At 35.9% G+C, this 19,690-nt stretch overlaps 1 protein-coding gene across 7 annotated transcripts in view; it reads right to left on the reverse strand.

Annotated features, from left to right (window-relative positions):
• Window positions 1-19,690, reverse strand: part of IPO11 (importin 11) — an 82,325-nt gene that overhangs the window by 54,666 nt on the left and 7,969 nt on the right. For all 7 annotated transcript variants that reach the window (XM_039567144.1, XM_039567148.1, XM_039567147.1 and 4 more), the window contains 9 exons: window positions 19,327-19,470; window positions 15,874-15,974; window positions 10,441-10,513; window positions 6,916-7,119; window positions 5,167-5,299; window positions 4,168-4,226; window positions 3,300-3,348; window positions 2,020-2,090; window positions 549-741 (listed from right to left, as the gene is read on the reverse strand). In XM_039567144.1, the coding sequence (XP_039423078.1) occupies window positions 549-741; window positions 2,020-2,090; window positions 3,300-3,348; window positions 4,168-4,226; window positions 5,167-5,299; window positions 6,916-7,119; window positions 10,441-10,513; window positions 15,874-15,974; window positions 19,327-19,464 (1,021 nt within the window). In that variant the 5' untranslated portion in view covers window positions 19,465-19,470. The remainder of the gene's footprint in view (window positions 1-548; window positions 742-2,019; window positions 2,091-3,299; window positions 3,349-4,167; window positions 4,227-5,166; window positions 5,300-6,915; window positions 7,120-10,440; window positions 10,514-15,873; window positions 15,975-19,326; window positions 19,471-19,690) is intronic.

Here is a 19,690-nt window from a genome sequence, read left to right on the forward strand (position 1 = left end):
GTTATCTAGTCACTGCCACATGTAAAACTAATGTGAAAGGCTGCGGTATTTTTTTAATTCGTACGTATAGCAGTGTATGAAGTTCCAAAATTAAACACAGTCCTACCAAGCAGAACATATGAACTTCTTTATATTCAACTGCATCTCCAATCCACTGTGTTTCTGTGTTTCACTGTACTGGTATCAGTTAATTACAGAAAACACACCATTTTGTCAACCATACCTCACGGGAAAGATGCAACAAACTAGTTGATGAAAATAAACCAAACTCTATACCTCAATACGTTTTAAAATTAGCTCAGTGGAAACTAAAACAATCAAAAAAGAAAAGATATTTGTGCTCCTTTTGCATCTAAAATTCTTTTGGCACATCATTATCTATGTACATTAATACTATAAAAATTACAATAACAATTGTCAATATAGAGACAGAATCATAAATAGTTCAATAATTATTAAAACATTAATAAAGGAGTTAAATTGTTGGGAATAGCTAGCAAAATGTTTCTCAAGACATAAAAAATTATTTTAGTAAATAGTAGCAGTACCTTCAATATTTTTGGATGGCTTGTATGCATAATTTTTTACAATCATCTTAATGAGATTCATGCATTGTACAATGAACTGCTCAAACACAACTCCTTCACCAGCTTCTGTGAAAACATAGCTTACAGAGAACTCCAGTGATCTCTGAATCAAAGCAGTGAATGAGAAAGGATGTTGATCCAGGAAGTCCAGAAGCTTAAAATAAAAAAGAAAGTAGAAAAAAAGAAATCAAAATACTTTTAGTGAAGTCTTATTAAATGCTTTAGTAAACTAGCTATCAAAAACAGATGCCAATTTATATAAAATTATAGAAAACTGAACACAGACAGGAAATTAGGAAGACATCAGTATCAATTGTTAATGAAGCATTATTTAACAGCTAAATTCTTGATTTGCGTTCAAACTTTTTTTTTTAAGTATGAGGAACAATATCCATTTTCAAATGGACCAGCTTGCTAGTAGTAAATAAAGTATAATCAGCCATACTTAAAACAGTGAATATTTCAGCAGGTAATTCATCCCTATTAGAATCAGTGTAAGTAAAAGAGGTATGAGGGATATATAACTTCCTCTCGCCCAACACCAACACTGCAGTACAAGTATTTGCTTCCTCAACTTAGCTTTTCCATTTAATGGTCTAAAATACACTGGTGGATTCCTTTAATCTCTTTTAGTACTGCAAAAATGCCTAAACCTATATTCTTGCATCTGAATTTCTAGAGGTGGTAGATTACCTATTAATTGAGTTTACTTTCTCTTCAGGTTTGTGAAAAAATATGCACATTTGCAATGTAAGTACTATGACAAAGACCAAAAATAATGTGTCAGAGGACATAGAATAGAATGTGAAAACAATGGGAACTCTGTAGGTTTGGTTAACTTAAAAAAATAAACCAAAAAAACCAAAAAACCAGACCAAGTGTCAACATTAAAATTACCTTCCAATACAATATGCATATAACAGTTACACAGAACCAGCTGACAAGTCCAAGTGTATTACATGATACAAGTCTCAGAAGGCAAGATAGTTTTTTGTTCATTTTCTTTCAATTAACTAGTGTGGACAGTAATTCCATAGACCTAACAAAGCCTTGGAAATAGTGATCTAACTACCTATAAAAAATAAAATGTAAAGCCTATCTCTTCTTTATTCCTTAATACTATTACCATTGCTTTACCAATACTTCCGGAACTCTTCTTTAAACAAATCCTTGCTAAATAATTTACTTATTGGAATGCACTTAATTTTGTTTGAGCTAAGAAAATGTATTCTTCACTGCTGCAACCTACATCAGCATGAGTAAACAGACACCCTTTTCTTCAAAAATACATCTGTTAAAAAAGTTTTAAGTTGCAGTACCTTCCATTTCTTTGAAACGTCAGAAATGTATTCACTTTAAGGCACGTGTCTGGATAAGGACTGCTCCTCCAGAACTACAAACTATACAGTAACTGGAAGGAGATCTTACTTACCACTTTAGTGAACAGAATTATGGTCTTTTCTAGACGATCTCTGCATATGCTTTCTGCTCTTATACTTCTACCTGGTAAATCAGACATTTAACAACTATAAATTTTCAGACTTTCATTTTCTTTCCGGATAGCTAAATTTTAAAAAATTAACACTGGAAAAGAACTTATTTTTACTGTAGTTAAGAGATTATGTCAGCAGAAAAAAGTTCTAGGGCAGAATAAATTCAAAGTCAAATTCAAGGTAATGATTACTGGGAATAAAAAAATCTTAAAACATTTCTCTCAGCTGTAGTGAAATTCACTGCATGCAATCAGGCTACAACAATTGTGACATCATTACAGAAATTCAATGACAAACAACTGTTTAAATAATGCAAGCAATTGCCAGTATACACAAAAAATAAGTATGCATTGAAAATATAAAAATGTCCTTTTAATAAAACTATTACTGCATAATATTATGTGCTTTCCTAGAAACTGCACCTTAAAGAATAACTTATTATGGACACTAGAAAACATTCTGAATTAGAAAAAAAAACAGATAAAACTTTCACTAAAAAAAGGAAAAACCAAAAATGGGCATATTGAAGGAGTACAGGCAGAAACACGATACAATAAATGTAAACACTAATCCTGCAAGGTAGCTGTACCTGCTTTTGCAAAACAACTTACTGATTAGAAAAGTGGAAATTGAAAGGTTCAGCTCAGTTCTTGTCTTAGGACAAAGAAACCCCACAGTCCTCATATTCTAGGGGACTACAATAACCACCAAACTTCAGCACAGGACGGCCTTCAATTCCTTCTATTGAAACTATGCACCTTTCTTGTCAAAAATGAAAGGACAGCCAGAAGGAGCCTGACTGTAGTATAGTAAAAGTGGCAAATGGTGGCAGTTTCCATCTCTTCTAAAAATGAGGCTCAAAGCCCAGATCAGCCATCTTATTGAAGTACAGGCTCCTGAAAAAAGGAACTTCACCAAAATATCAAAATACGCATAACTTATTTTAAAAAGATTCTTTCTATTCAGTTTAGATATCTATTCTCATAAGAAGTGTTGTTGAAGTATGACACCAAATACAATTGTGGTGATTTTACTCTGGATACCAAAAGACACTTTTACTGAATTCTTCTTTGATAGTTTCAGCAGCATTTAAAGTAGCTTCGACTTATACAAAAATACGTTGCACCTAAATGATTACTGATGATGCACTAGGCTGTATATTTTCACCCAGCTTCTAATCTTTAACAGTGAAGACAAAGAAAAATATTCAGATACTTACTGCACTCCAGAAACTGTTTCAGCCGTTCAAATATGGCATGTAGAAAACCCTAAAAAAAAAAAAGTGTCTTTTAAAGATGAAGTCTATTCTGCACTAGTTATGTCAGACTGAAGTCGGTTCAGGTGTGTAACCAGCTCAGACATGACCTCATAACTTTTAACTGAACTCTTTGATTATTTTGAACAATATCCTTGTGAAATTAATAATTAGCTAGCAAGCAGACTGCATAGATGATCCAAACTGTCCTTATTAGTATTACATAAACAGCACAGCAACTCTAGTAATAGGAAGGATAGGCAACTACAGACATATCCTTTAAAATATGCTTATCCAGTTCTACCCTCTTCTCAACTTCCCAGCAGAGGACATAGGCTGTAGGTACTCAATTCCTCCAGCAAAACAGGCAGCACTTGCAGTTAAGGAAGGTGCTCAGGTTTCTTTCTCAGACCCTACCCTCTCCATGGGCTGCATACCACAGGCTTTTATCTCAATCAAACTAATTTTATCAGAAGAATATGATAGGACAAGTATGGCATCACATTTATCACTAAACAAAATGCTTTTAACTGGAGGGAAGATAGCACATGTAAGACATCTTTCAGTAAGCAACAAGCGTCACCATCATGTGGTGTGTAAATTAGAAAAGGTGTCGTCTTTTTTTAAACATTAGTGTCCTAGCATTTAGAATCTATTTAGGATCTGACAGCTCTAGACTATTGGTAGGACAACTTTGAGAGAATGTTGCTTGATCTTCCTTTGCATAATAAAAATGTGTGCCTTTCAACGATTTTCAAACATAGCTCTAAGAAAACCGGAAATCAACACAAAAGACTTCTAATCAAGAACGAGAAATGCACATGTCACTTACCATCACCTCTGCATTCCAATGAGGTTCTACAAAGCCATGGACCGTTAGTTTTCGAAGAACTAGGAAAAAGAAATTACTTGTGTAGCTATTTATCAGCTCTTGTTTCAACAAATTTCAGAACACAATTACAATTCCACTTGCCATGCCTTTCTTTCAACTCAAAGCTTTAAAAAACACACATAATTTTAGGTCCCTGGATGCCTCATCCATACCTAACATTCACCTTTGTTGAAATTACTTTAAAATACATCTTGTGTAAAATCATGAAGAGAACTCCAAGAATTACTCAGTCAGGAAGAATTCTGCCAAAACTCTAAGTATTCAACTCCTGAATGATTCTGCAGTAGGAAAAGGGCCAAGTACAGTCAAGTAAGGCCCCTAAGACACTTGGGAATTCTCTCAGGTTTATCACTGCCAATAACCCAGAAAAGCTGCATGCTGCATCCTCTGAAACAATTCAGGACATGTATTATCTACATTGCAAGCATTGCACACAAAAATGTCAGTTGTTCAAAGCGGCAAAATAGTCAGGATACGCGTTTACTCCACTCACAAGCCTTTGAGCATCAAACTAAAATACAAACTGACTGCTAAGGCTAGCTTTTCACTGGACACAGGTGGAACCTAATGGAATGAAACTTGTAGCTCAGCTTCCTCAATTCAGTGCTAAAGACATAAAAGCCTACATTACAACACATGTAAGAAAACATCCTGTTATGCCCTCCACTTTCCAACCTCCTAGACATTGACTGCTTACAACATGCACAGTGGAATGCACAGTTTCTCACATACTGAGAAACAAGACTACTCTCTCTCCCCCTTCTGTATGATTAATCCTCCTTCTGCCTTACAGTACAGGTAAAATAAACCAAGAATATAGTTACTCCCAATGGGCATGGCTTTGTTAGAGAATGGGAACTATTTACCAAAGAATTTCTACACATTCTACAATGTGAAGAAAATTGATTCCTTACACTTAACATCATTCTATATTATTACCTTTCAATGACAACAAGGTCCTTTCAAGTGAATTTGCAGCTGCAGCTTCATCCCCTGCACAAATTTGCTGTAGGAATGTATCTGTATGATGATTCCACAAGGAACACGCAAAGCTATAAATACTTGATGTAAGCTGCAAAAAGGAAGATGAAGAATATATTTTGTTTCCTGAATTTTGCTATAGCATAATAAATCCCTACATTTCAAAGGCTGGTTTTGACTATTAAAATATTTAATCCAGCTTCTTCTATCACGGGCCACAATGTTTAATTTGTTTCTTTTTGTACTGAGTTGTACTAATCTAAAGATGTTTTCCAGAAAAACACCTTGCCTTAATTTGAAGATGTTACGATACACTCACTGGTTTCCGTGACTACTTGGGTCTATGACTCTTACCTTAAAGAAAACTATTTCCTTTCTTACCTGATTTTCTGTAAACACAGCTGCTGGTATAATATGGTATAATGCTTCAAAAAATTATCAGTTTTCCTCATCACCTCTTCTCCCACAAGACAAGTTGTCAATCTTACAGTTAAATTAATGTCTGAATCAACTTACTCTGGGACACACTTAGCAGTTACAGGTGCAATAGTACTGAACAATGCATACTCCAGAACTAACTTTACTTTGTTGATAGCTGCAAACACTGATTTTTTCCCTCAATTCTTTTAAAATACAGAATGACAAATAGTTTCTAATCAGGCAGAACTGAACAAATCTGAAACTTAATTCACATTACAGTTCACAGACAGTGCTTAGCTGACAAAGATATCTGAATTACAACCATAAGATAAAGTTTTTCTCACTCAGTTAGGTAGCACTTGACAGCTTCATAATTACGGAAATCTGCAGCTAGTCTGCTACACCTTACATCAATGGAGTCACAAGCACGTGACCTGTTTATTTAGTTGCTTTGACTGAGTAAAGGTAAGTAAAGGTCCTATTTACAAGTCAGTCTTCAATACCTCAGACTCCTGACGGTTAAAATTTGATCTTATTGTTACACAGATAAATAGCTAAACCTCTGTAAACAGTCTTCATTTTCTGTGCTCACTAATATTTCAGAAATTGAAGGGTAACATGTTTGACAAAAAAGTTTAACTCACTAAATTCAGTTAGCTGTGCTACATTGTTGTCCAACTCCAAATGTGTTTGAACATGCATGGCCTACAGCCGAAGTTAAATCTGTGTTCTAATCAGTGGATTTTTACAGTGGAGAATGTAAACTGAATGACACAAGATTTGGCATTTGCATTCACATCTTGCCTTTTAATTAACCTGAAGAAGTGGCCTACAAAAACCTCAAACATATTCCTGCTGATGATAAAAAAACCAAAGTATGGTAATATGGAAGTCTAAATCCCAGTATTTCTTAAAGACTATACTGAATTATGAATCCAGAACACACTTGAAAAAACCTCAAAAAATTCCTAGAAAAGTAAGATCATGTATGTCATAAGGCTGATATGCAAATACTGTTCCGTAGACGAAACTCTGCTTCTTTACAAAAATTAACAACATTCAAGCTGTATGCAAAATTAATAAAGATCTCAAGCAGCTCACCCAGAAACTGACTTCCAGTTATTCCACAGTATACATATACCCACAAAATGAGATAACTTTTGTTTCAAGGGCAAACATTAAAGTCCACAAACATGCCATTAATGCCCTGCCAGCTAAACTCAGGAAGAAGCAAGCATGTACAATACATGATTTGCATGCTCTACAATACTGCATTACATCACTTACATCATAGAAAAGCTTCCTGTCTGCAGCAAGCCGTTTGGATGCCAGGGTCTTGGTAACATGGTAGAACGTAAGTAGCGCTCTGTGTTGTTGAAGATCATCCTGCACCTTCACAGATTCTACAAGAGTGGGGATAAGTTCTGGCCATTGCCTTGGGCAGTCCACTCTGGCAACTTTAGCAATCAGTACAGAGATCTGAGTTGCTATCTGCAAAAAAACACAGACACCACAAAATCGAAAGGCATTTAGGAAATGAATAATGAAGAGATCAACAGCCAAATAAAACCTGAATCAAAAAAGACTAGGATGGATTGCTAGATTTTTCTGTGCTTTTTCTCAAGCTATTTTTACATTTGCTGAATGCAAATAAATTTGGAGAAAAAAAATTGTATTTAATGTTTGTAGCAAGTATTTACATAAAATACTGAACTTGACACCTGGTTTAAATTTTACATAAAGACCAGTAACTGTATTTATTCTAGAAGACACATAAATGAAGACACAAATATTTGGGAGCCACTTTTTACTTAATGATCTTTTCTATCACTTTCCATGAACATACACTGTTGAATACATATCACCCTTAATTCTACTCTACCTGACTTTTAGACAGAGCCATTCCCAGCCCCAGGCACATGTATGTGTAAGTCTAAACCCCATCCCAGTAGATGGGACTGAGACTCTTTCTTGCTCCAGATCTTCACACCATAGGCCAAGGACACCTGCACCACTTGTACCATCTGACTTTGGTTGTTGGGCCCAAATCCCACGCACACCAGTCTTGCCAGCAGGTGGAACCTGGTCCTTGCAGCACACATGAAGGATGAACAGAGTGAGATTACACAGCAAGATGGGTGAGGGATGCAATCAGAACACAGGACAGGCAGTGGTCATCAGGTGCAGGGTTTGTTCAGACACAGGTACAGACCACTCATGGTTTACATAAGACTGGCCTTTCTTATGCCCTCTTTCTGTCTATTCCACACTTGGCTGCTGTGCAACTCCCTACCCCTAAACATTCCTTAATATATTTTGTATGGTCCCTCAAAACCCCACCTCAAATATCCAAAAATTTCACATTATTGTTTTCCCTGTTCTTATCCCATTCTAATTGAAAAGGTCCTTGACTGGATTACTGAAGCAGATACTCTCTCCTTCGACACACTAGTACAAGCACACTTCCAGCCTGGGGAAGAAGTCAAGTTCTTAGGCCCCCAGAAGGAATCCAAGTGATTTACAGGCCTAAGAGGGATAGCTATGCCCTTCTCCTTCTTTACGGTTTCCTGAGATGTTTCATCTGAAGTCTGACAACCCCACCAAGTTTTCTGTACTATTTATTCCTACCATGCTCCTTAGGGAGAAGAATTGCTTCAGGAAAATGACATCAACATTCTCAAGGACAAACTGGGAGTCTTACTTATTACCAGATCAAATTATGTCAATTGGCAGGGGGAGCAAATAAATTCCTCTTCCTATGATCACATAGCAAGAAGCAACCTCCCAGGAAGGCCAAAAGTACTTTTATCTTGAGGACTGGCTTTTTAATTGGGAGAAAAAAAAATTGGTGTCATGCATTTGAGGAAGTATTTTGTTCCACTGTTCCCTCCATATGGTAAATATCTTCAGAAGGCATGGAAATATGCTCTCAGCAGATGGTATATTCTCTTTTTCATCTTCACCTCCCCTGGAAGTCAAGTTGTATCATCACATCTCCATACTATGCCTATTTCTCACTTTTTTGTGTTGTTTTTCTTTCTATACAAGAGTCATAATTTTTCTGCCTTCAGTGATGCAAAAAGCACAAGCTGATAGCAACTGTGTTATGAACTATCTATGACTGGAAAAGTGCAGTTATCAGGAGCACAGGATATCAAAACTCAGACGTATCAAGCAGTCTGGGAACTAAATGAAAGGTTCCTCTGAAAGGACACCTCAGGATACCTACAACATAGATTGGGGAACAAGAAGAAAGAAAGGGAGCTGGACTCTGTTAACATATTTCAATATTGCACATAATTATTCAGGCAATTATTTAGACTGCTGCCATAAAACCAAACAAAATTCTCTGCATCCTAAAAAAATGACATCCCAAAAAATATCATAAGGACACACAAATGAAAGCATGAAGCCACTGGTCTTTAAAACGTCAGTTAGAAAGGTTCCAATCTCAACTGCAACTATGGTCTGAGAACTGCCAAGCCGGCATTTTTAGCTATAAAACATGCTGTGCTATTATCTTAGCAGGCAAACTGATGAAATGCTAATGAAGGTATGGAAAAACTATTAATAAAAAGTTCGAATTGTTTTACAAACAATGTAGTTAATATTACGATTTTATAACTGATTTACCTATTTATACATGCAAAAAACATACAAACTCTTGAAAATTAAATATTTACTTAGCAGAAGCATAAAGTACACATGCTTTATGGTTCAGCTTGACCTACTTCATAGCTCTTCTTGGTTAAAACACAGAAGTGAATAATATTTGGTGGTATAGTTTACATTGAAACTATATGTGCAGAACAAATTTTAAAATGCTTTATACGTATCTGCTTTTTTAAAAATTGCATTTGCTATGAAAACTTTTAATTCTAGTCAAAACTGTCATTTCACAGTAGGCTTCTACAGAGACAAAATTACTCTAATTTTGATAAATTGCTCTAATACTAGAAGTTACATTAATCCTGTCAAGAAATCCTAAAAAGTTAAAACTGAACTGTCTACAGAACAGAAGTTTATTTGCCATACCTTTTCTTTCTAATCTTTATCTTATGCCAATCATTTCTGTATTTTCTTGACAAAGTTATTTAAGATCTAGCTCAAAATATTAGCAAATACTTCCTTGCAGAATCTTATACGGTGAAGAAGTTAGCAGAAGACTGATTTATCCAGTATGGGCATATTCTGTGCCCCGAACATTAGTTCTATACTCAATATAATAATAAATTCTTATTCGAATCAAAATCATGGCTTACAATTAGTCACTTTATGTAAGAAAGGACACTATTACACTGAAGCTTTATTAAGCTTATTTAAATTCACTAATGCTGTAACCAGACATGCAACAGCAATACTGCTTAGGTGGGTTTATGCAGCAGCAACCTCCACAGCTCATTCCTGCTATGCCACCATCACACTTCCTTGTATGGCCACAGTGGGAGTCAGGTCAGAGAACAGACTCAGCTGAAAAGACCAAAAATCACTCAGGGGAATGTTATTTTTGCGCTACATCGATTCCCTGAACCATTTCACCAAATGGTTGCATAAACAGCAAGGGACAACAAACTGCCACTGCAACACCAAAAGAAAGAAACCACAGAGACAAAACATGTTTCCAACCAAAGTGATTCTATAATTCAATGAATTATGATCTATGGTAAAAGATCTCACTTTAAGATCTGTCTGGAAAGCAATACTTTATTATGCAACTTTATTATTATAATTAAATACTTTGTAAAGAAAGAAATCAAGCTCTCTGTCAAAACAAGCAGCTCTTGGGAGAGTGAAAAACAATCAACTGCTGACCTGATTCACTGGCTCATTAAAGTTGGTGATAAGTCCAGCACGCAATGAAGTTTTTTCTTCTTCAGAAAGAGCACTGTCAAGATATATTTATTACAATATTATTTATTTTCAATTAAAAAACTACTATCAATTCATATGTAACTATCAAAAACACTATCAAAACTAATAAAATAACATCCTTTGCTCTTCCATAACCTCAAGTATCTTTAAAAAGAGAGGGAACAGTGAAAGAAATACTTTTAAGGCATTTTAATCTCAGGTTTTGAGACCTGAGGTGACCTTTGTAAAGATAAATCACAAAAGAGAGTTCACAGAGTCAGATACGCAGATACAGAGTGAAAAAACTTAAAACTGTACAAATTACAAACTGATTGCTCTTACACAATTACTATACAGTTATAACTGTCAGAACTGATGATTTGAACATGAATTTGCCCATGTATACTAATGGACAACGGCCAAAAAATGTCCAGAATAAGGCTATCACCATATCAGATGAGAGCTCGTTTTGTAAAAGCAGTAAGTATTTTCTATTACAAATCTTTTTCTACAAGCAAATCATATAGTTACACTTAAAAGTACAGATCCTTTGAAAATTACAACTTTGTGTGAAAAGTACATGGATACAGTCTCCATAAAATGCAGGGGAAAATAGCGAGCAGGGCAAATTCTAAGCCATAAAGGTTAATTTTCATTCAAGTGCAGCATTGTGGTATCTTAACTTTAAGTGACCTCTATCAGTTTAAGACTGCAAGTTGTAGTATGATATCGCTCCTGTATTACTTCAGACTTTAAATGATTCATGCAATTTTCTTATAATTTTTTGGCAGGAAACATAACACACTGCTTTGAAAAACACTTCGTTGGTATTTACAGCGTATACTATCGGGGGAAAAAAAACCAAAACCAAACCAAACAAAAAGCCCCAACTTTTTCATTTACTGATAGTACCTAGAAAGCTGTTTCTTCTTCATAAAAATCCTTTAAACTATCATCCAAGGTTGTTCAGATGCAACAGTTTCACCTAACATTGCAATGACTTAGAAGCATACATGCAGACATCACATCTCAATGCAGACTAGTGCCTGGAAATTAGGATTAAACACACCAACACAACCACTTCCTCTTGCCTGACCTCAGGCACTGGTATTAACCAGCTAGTTTTATATACTGAGGTGTAAAATTATGTCTAAAGCTCCCTAAAGCATAGGTTTTGCACTCATCTAGACAAATACTAATCTCAAAAGAACTAAAAAATCGAGGCAGGATTTGCCATAAAATTTGCAAAACTATTCTAGTTTTCACTTTCCCTTCACACCTGCACAAAACACAAGTACTCGCTATTTCCTAGTACAAAAGGGCGGCAATTCATTGTTTCACTGGCGACTCAGAACTGTACACTAGGTCTTATTTTCAACGGTAATTATAGCATTCAGAAGCCATGATTTTATTTTTTGTTTTTTAAAATCAAGACTTAGGCTTTAAGGTTTTTTTCCTGCATAGAATTAAATTAAGCCTAAAAACATTTTGGTTAAAATTTACAAATATATTTGCAACAGGAAACGTTTCTCTGCAGGTAACTATTTAATTTATTAATCTAAAGCCAGGAGATGACATTTCAGGAGAATAAATTTTTGCAGGGTTTTTTTTAATATGAAAATGGAGTATATAATTTCCACACATACAGGCATATTCTAAGTGGTTTCTAAAACTTAAAAGTTCTTATTAATACAATTTAAAAAATTATTCTCAATTAAATGTAGATTGTATAATACTTCACTTTCAGAGATAATAGAAAGCACCTAAAACCTGGTTTGTAAAGAAAAAAATATCCTATTTAACTATATTACTCCGTTTACTCTTTTTATGGGCTCACAAGACCCCTGGCCTTAATTACTTTCTCATATTAAACTCATATGCACAGTCCAAGAGGAGCAAGAATTTAGTTCATCACTTACTGTAAATAAAAACACTGTAATTAAGCTTTTGCCATTGCAGACAAAGAAAAGATATAGATTCATGAGGATGAACGCCTCAAATACATAACCTCGTGATAAGCAAAACTGGAAAACAGTAATGGCAAACAAAAAATCTAAAATCTATGCCGATGCAAGTGCCACACAGCACTGCGTGACAGGGTCCATAAGGGTTTGCCGGACCGCGGGGGGAGGAATTCACCGTTTAAATAACACGACAGTGACATCTGCCGGGGAACAGGGACACCCTCAGCCCCTGAAGGAGACAGACCGGCACCACTGTCCTCAGCATCCCAAAGCATTGCAAGAAAGCCAATTCCACAATCCCGTATTTAAAAGTTATAGGCAGGCGAGAAGTTGGGAAGACTGTGTCTCACTCAGCAAGTTATTTCCCTTCAGCATTGAATTAATTATATGTGCCCAATAATTAAAACAACTTCATCTAGACATAAACTTCTCAGTACTATCTACTTTGCTGTAGTCTTTCACAATTTGCAATTCAACATTACTTTGATCTTTCTCTGTGTTTGTGGTATGGAGAAATATATATCCAAATACTTAAAAAATAATTTTGGACCTTTTTTTAAAAAGTCTGATATTTCATATTTGGATTTCTGGCTTATGAGGAGTTATCACTCAAGCAAAAACATGTATTGGAAAGTACTGTTAAAGTTGCTAACATGGTACTCAAATAAGGGAACAAAGTCCACAAGAGACAGGATACAAAAGTAATTGTCTGTAACATCAAAACCATGTTCAACTCTTGAATTCAAGACAAATAATTTTTGAAGAAAATAAAAACACATACAAAATCATCCTGTGAAACCACCTCAGGAGGCTGAAAACAAATTTCAGAAAGAGGCCAAATTGTGCCTGAAAAGAGACTATGACAACTCTAGGGTCTTCTCCACAACTACATGAAAAGCTGCCTGAAAAAGCACGAGGGAGAAAGTTCACGGGCTCATCTTCAAAATCACTCTCACTGAAAAATGCTCTTTTAAGTCTCATCTGTAGATCAAAACATGCTTTGATGTACTCCTACGGATGGAGAGGGGACAGCTGCTGAAATGGGACACAAGATGAAAGACAAAAATTTTGCAAGAACAAAAATGCAGCCTCTACAATGAAGCCTTCAAAAATCATGACATTCAAAGTATGATTGGTTCACAATACAATCGAGAATTCACAGTTCAAATCAAAATTTCTCAAAATGGTCTCAACATGTTCTAAGAGAAACATGATTGGGGTAAGTGCTGACAAAATGTCACATCTAAGAAATTTAGAAAGAAAAACAGAAATGGGGGAACAGTTGAACACAGGCTAAAAATTTACTAGGTGTTTACTCCATGGAATCCTTAACAGCAGCCAACAATTTTTAAAATTTATTTTATACTTTAACTGCATTAAATTAGTGGCAGAAAAATCAGAAATGGGGCAAAATAGTGTTGCACTGGAAATTTAATATAGATTTAACCCACTGAATCTTTAATAGCCAAGAAAAACTTAATTTTTAAATTACATTTCCTTTAAAACTACAGGAAAACTACATTACAAGATTGTTATTTTTTACCTCAAACAGTAAAATTTTAGTCTTTAGTTCTGCAAGAAATAAACCCTGCTTTTTTCACCAGAAATGCTACTAGTGTCTAAAAATATTAACAAATTGAAACAATATTTAACTTCTTCCAACAGTTCTTGCTAAGTACCAGTATTGTAAGCAGAATCCTGTTAACCAGAAATGTCAAAGATATACGCCATCCTTCATGAAAAAAATGGTATTTTCCTTTCACATAAAAAAGAATCCAAATGCTTGCAGATGTTTTGCCATTATATACTAATTTACACATACAAATCCTGTAGTGCTCTATGCAATAATGAAGGAGTACTATTTAAATATGCTGTGGATACAGAATTTTGTAATTTTTCCATCTTTTGGTAGATCTTTGGAAAAGCTTACAATGTAAGGCAAAATACATTGAACTATCTCAAACAATGAAAATCATACTTTGTACCATACCACTAACTTAGATTTGTGATTGTCTTGGGGTGATTTTATGATGTGTATCCCATATCGCTGCCTATGCCCAGAAATTAATTCCTGTGCCTTTTTATGCCTCTAAACTGAGCCTGAGAGGGGGAAGGAAAACTGAGCAAAACTTTCTCAAAGCAGTTTGCAGCTTGTTCAAGGTCACACACAGATAGCAAATTTTTTTCCCAGCTGTGGAAGGGGGAAGGGGAGGGAGGAAGCACCCAGCTTGCTGCTCCTGGGACTGTTTTTTGGCCAGTGGTTCAGCTGCTTTTTCTCCAGAGAGAGACTGAGAGTTGAATTTTTCCTTCTCTGTAATTTCGGATTTTTCCCCTTTTCTACTGGACTGCCTGATTGCTGTAACATCAGAGCACATCGGGAGGACTTTCCACCGGGCACAGAGGGCCTGGCCCTGGCCCAAGCCCCAGCTCCGAGGAGACCTAAGGGAGGACTCGAACACTTTCCCAGGTTTTTCCTCCACAGCAAGAGATCTCATTATTTAGCATTATTTTCCTTTTCCTGTGTGTTTGTTAAATAAATAGTTTTATCTCCTTCACTTTCCTTCGAGGAAATTTTTTTTTTTCCCAAAGCTGGTGGGGGAGGGGTGGTTGTGCTTTCCCTCAGAGGATATATTTCTAAATTTGGCCAAACCAGAACAGTGATCCAGAAAAACTGTACCTAGAATTCCATCTAATACCCATAATCTGACAGTGGCAGTCCCACCTATCTCACTAGCATTTAAGAAAGCCTGAACACTTCCAGAGACACTGAACACTTGCAAGCTTTTATGAGTTCTGGAATTGAAATTCTTCGTGAAAGCACACCTGTTTTTAAAAGGAAAAAAAAAAAGTCCTTCACACAAAAGATTGAGATGTAATTCTAGGTGTTACATATTAAAATTGCACTTTTTGTAATTTTTAAGTAATTACATGGTGCTCATGAAAACTGCTTATATCTCTCATCTTCTTTGGAGAGCTTTTTCTCCTGCGTTATCAGAACAACAAAAAAATGAAGACCAGAACTTGTTAGTACGGTAACTACTGCCTCTTTCCCAAGTACACATTCAAAACAAATCAGCTTAAACAAAATGGAATATCTCACTCACTCTCTAAGAGATTGACTATCTTTAACATCTGTCACTGTCAGTAAATCCAGGTGTTAATGTTGGAACACTTATTGCATCACTTCAAAATCTTTTACCTAGGAAACAGCCTTCTAACTCTGTTTTCAAAAGTAAATCATGAACAGAGTCATAAGAAGCAATATAAAGACAAAATGTTTTATCAGTGAGTCCTGAAGTTGAAGGATGCTGTCACTTTCACCATAAATTCTAAAGTAACTTCTGTGAACTAAGGATCTGCTGTTTTTCCAGTCCGGCAGCCATAACAAAGCCAACTTTAAGACAGTTAAGTGGAAGAACCCAAAACTTACTGTGGTGCGACCCGTCTCCAGTAGCGATCAATTCCATTTTTAAAGTACAGCACAGCTAACCACCTTACATTCACATCCAGGCTATGATTTGTAAAAATATTCTGTTCACAAAAAAAAAAAAAAAAAAAAAAAAAAGAAGAGAGGAAAGAAAAGATTAAGTCAAAAACTGCTTAAGACACCACAAGCAAGACAGAAATTGTATCAACACATGACCTGGTATATGTAGAAATACACACACCTCTGTGCTATGAGTGTACATAAAATGTCTTAATCATCATTTGACAGACAAATGAAACACTGTGTTAAACATATACTTTTAGAGATTAAAAAAAGGTTTATCACTAGCACAAATTTTGATTTATTAAAAAAAAATCCAACTTATATGGCAAATGTATTGCTAATCTTGTCTGGCAGAGAAGGAAATATAAGGGTAATAATTACTAGAACCAGACAGTTATTACACTCTTTAATGACATAGGTCTCAGAAGTCTGTGGCACTGCAGAATACAGGAAAATTCCTTATTCTAGTCAGAATCCAGTCTTCAGGTTATTTCTTCATTACCTTGTCATATGCCAAGAACCATCCTGTCTACCAATACTGTGTAAAACAGTGACCTGGTAGGACTGCAATTCCCAAATTTGACTATGCTTATTCTAGGAAATCAGTTTCTACCAATAAAAAGCTATGTATCTATAGATACATACATACATATGCTTTTATGTATCTGTATATACAGACAAACATAGAGGAGTTACTTTGTACAGTAATGTCATAAAATTAACCAACCAAGAAAAGCTAAATTAAAGGTAGGTTGTTGAATCTCAACATGGGTACTACCCTGAACAGCAGCTTTCCTGTTTTCTACTGCATCAGATGGATCCTTCTCAAGAGGGTGAGACATTATTACTCCCTCCTTGAGGGAGCAAGTATGTGTGAGCTCAGTGTTCTTACTATACAGTACACTGCAGAAAGAGTACACCACTTGTACTCATTGCTCTTAGAAGTCCAGTGTGAAGGGACGTGAAAAATGCAGGGATTCTGGTCAAAAGCATCTGTTACCTTTGGGCGCCATGCCTGTAGACTTATAAACAAACCTTTCAAATAACACAGCACTGTAGAAACCTGGGATCTTATTTTCACGATGAATTTAAAATGTAACTTTCTCTCAAAATCTATTTCTATTAATAGTAACAGCTTTCTAGAGGTAACAGCCAACCTGAAAAAAACCCTAACACACTCCAACCACTAGAAAGCAAACAGACTTACATGCCAACAATGATATCGACTTCCAAAACTAGCAAACTGTAGAAAAATATCAGAAAGATGGTAGCCCACCAATAAACACAACGCAACATGAAAATGATCCCTATGTAATATGCCCTTCTTCCCCAAAGCTTATTCAGGAAGACAGACTGAATCTCTAGAAGACTTGACCTCTCCCCAATGCAACTTAAGCATATCAAAATACAAAGAGCTAACTTCAAACATCACTTCCGCATGATAAAAAAACATTTCAAAATAAATGAAACATAGAAAACCCAAACTACTCATACTGAAACTTCCATTGATCTTACAAACAACTATTCCTCTCCTTGCTAAAATATTTATTAGAAGAAAAGCTGCCGCAGATAAAAAACCCCTTAAAACTAGACAGGGCCTCGATAAAAAATGCGAAAAAGAAGACCAAAGTATCTACATAAAAACAAGTAGAACTTATTTGCATATTCAGCATCTTCACATGAACTTCCTAAAATTTGAAGTATTTAATATAACACAGTAATGCTGTCACAGAAATAACAGGAATTAAGCCAATGTACGAACTGATACAACTTGTACAGAGGTTTTTTTCAAAACCACCCAATTTATCTCTGAATCGAAAGAGAGAAACATAATACCTTCAAAAGAGAAACATAGAAAGTAATGATAGCAATTCCACTAGGTACTAAAAATGGTAGGATGAAAGATGCATGTCTCACGTTTCCTTATAATTTTCTCTACTCTGAGTGTCCCAGAAGCAAGTGTATATCACAGTAAGTAATTATATTATTTGCCACATCCCACAGATATCAGCTGTCTTACCCACTCGCCATTTACAATTACCTGTTTCCCTGCACCCTTCTCTTCTCCACCAAGAAGGTGCCAACTATTTTCTCTCCCAGACAGCCCACCTGTCATGATCATGTTAAACAAAGAAGGAGACACTTTACTTCTTTTTTGTTTGGAAGACTATGTTGATATTTCACATTTAAAGAAAGGCTGACATGGCCCCAACAAATCCACGTAACCACATAAAAGGAATTATCAGCATCTGATCCTCTTTGATAAGCATTTAAACCTCTGCATTTTTAGCCCTCATATTTAAAATTCACTCATATAAATTCCAGTTACACGTGTGAGTGCTCAACTTGTCTACACCTTAAGGTGTCAGCTCTCACAGCAAATATTCAGAGAAAAAGAAATGTCACCAGTGGCAATTTCTGCTGTTTTCTATCAAGATCATTTACTACCACAGCAACACTATGGCAAAGGCAGTGGGTAAAAGGCAATTTGACAGCTCAAAAGTTTTATCTTCTTCTACTCCTTTCCCTACATCATCTGGCTTGCCTTCAACTTTCCAAACAAATGAAAGAGAGGATCTACAGAGAACAGAACATGTCACTCTACGAATCATTCAATCTATGCACTGAGGGCAGACATTTCTAGAAAAAGCATTTTATTTGTGTTTTTAAGACTATTATAAACATATGCACAGATATTGAGAATAACAATACTGTCAGCTTTAAGTGTCTTTACCGAAACAGTGGTTTCCTTTTTGACTGTGTTGTCATCATTCTGACCATATCAATGCATCCATTTCACCAACAGTTAAAATACTTTTGGAAGTACTCACCTTCCCCATTCCAGGATCTTACTACCACAGCCATGTCAGCTAATCTGCCTGAGAGTTTCTCTCCAGTAACAAAAAGGAAAGCAACCCCAGAGAGGTATAAAACAGCACAATGGAAAGCATGAGGGAACTTCTATTAAAATGTTCGTAAAGCATCACCTCCACAAAAAAGAAAAGGTGATTGCTGCCTTGGTATATAGAAGGGTCCCTGCCTCCTGAGGCAGTAAAGGCAATTCCTTTTATAACGGCCATCTTGGCCTTCTACCATATACAACTCACAACAGGCCAATAAAAGATTTAGCACCACAGCCCACTCATACTGCTAGAGGTTGGATTTCCACCTTCTGAATGGCTGGGAAAAGAGCTTGCTTTGAGACATAGTGATGACAATGCCTACCACTGTCATATCCTACCTATCATATCCTTCAGCATAAGGATGCTAGTGGCTGGACCATGAAAACTCAGGGCTTCCCTCAACCAGAGGTCATGGTTCAACTATGTTCTAGAGAGCAGTACTTGAAATTATTCAAAGTTTACTTAGACGCACGTTTCCACTGTATCTTACCAACAAGACTGAATAAAAACCTGGCTGTGTCTCCCACTGCTTCAGTTGTTCCTCAGCCGGCTTCAACACTGCAGTATCTTGGCTAGTAGCTTGAGTCAGGACTTGCAAAACAACAGTGCTAGCACTGTTGAGATCCATGAAAATCTGAAAACATTTAAAAAGGAGAAAAAACACTTAAGGAGAAAAAACCAGCGAATATAGACAGGTATTTTCCATTCATATTATCTGAACACCCTACACTCATTTTTCATTAGACTACACACTGTAAAGATAGCATGACACCCACTCACAGGCAGTGCTGAGGTACAGGGATAGAACTATTTGCTTTCAGAAATCTCTCAGCAAAAGGAGCAAGCATTAAATC

This window comes from Corvus cornix, chromosome Z (assembly GCF_000738735.6).
Source record: "Corvus cornix cornix isolate S_Up_H32 chromosome Z, ASM73873v5, whole genome shotgun sequence".
Classification (NCBI taxonomy): Eukaryota; Metazoa; Chordata; class Aves; order Passeriformes; family Corvidae; genus Corvus; species Corvus cornix.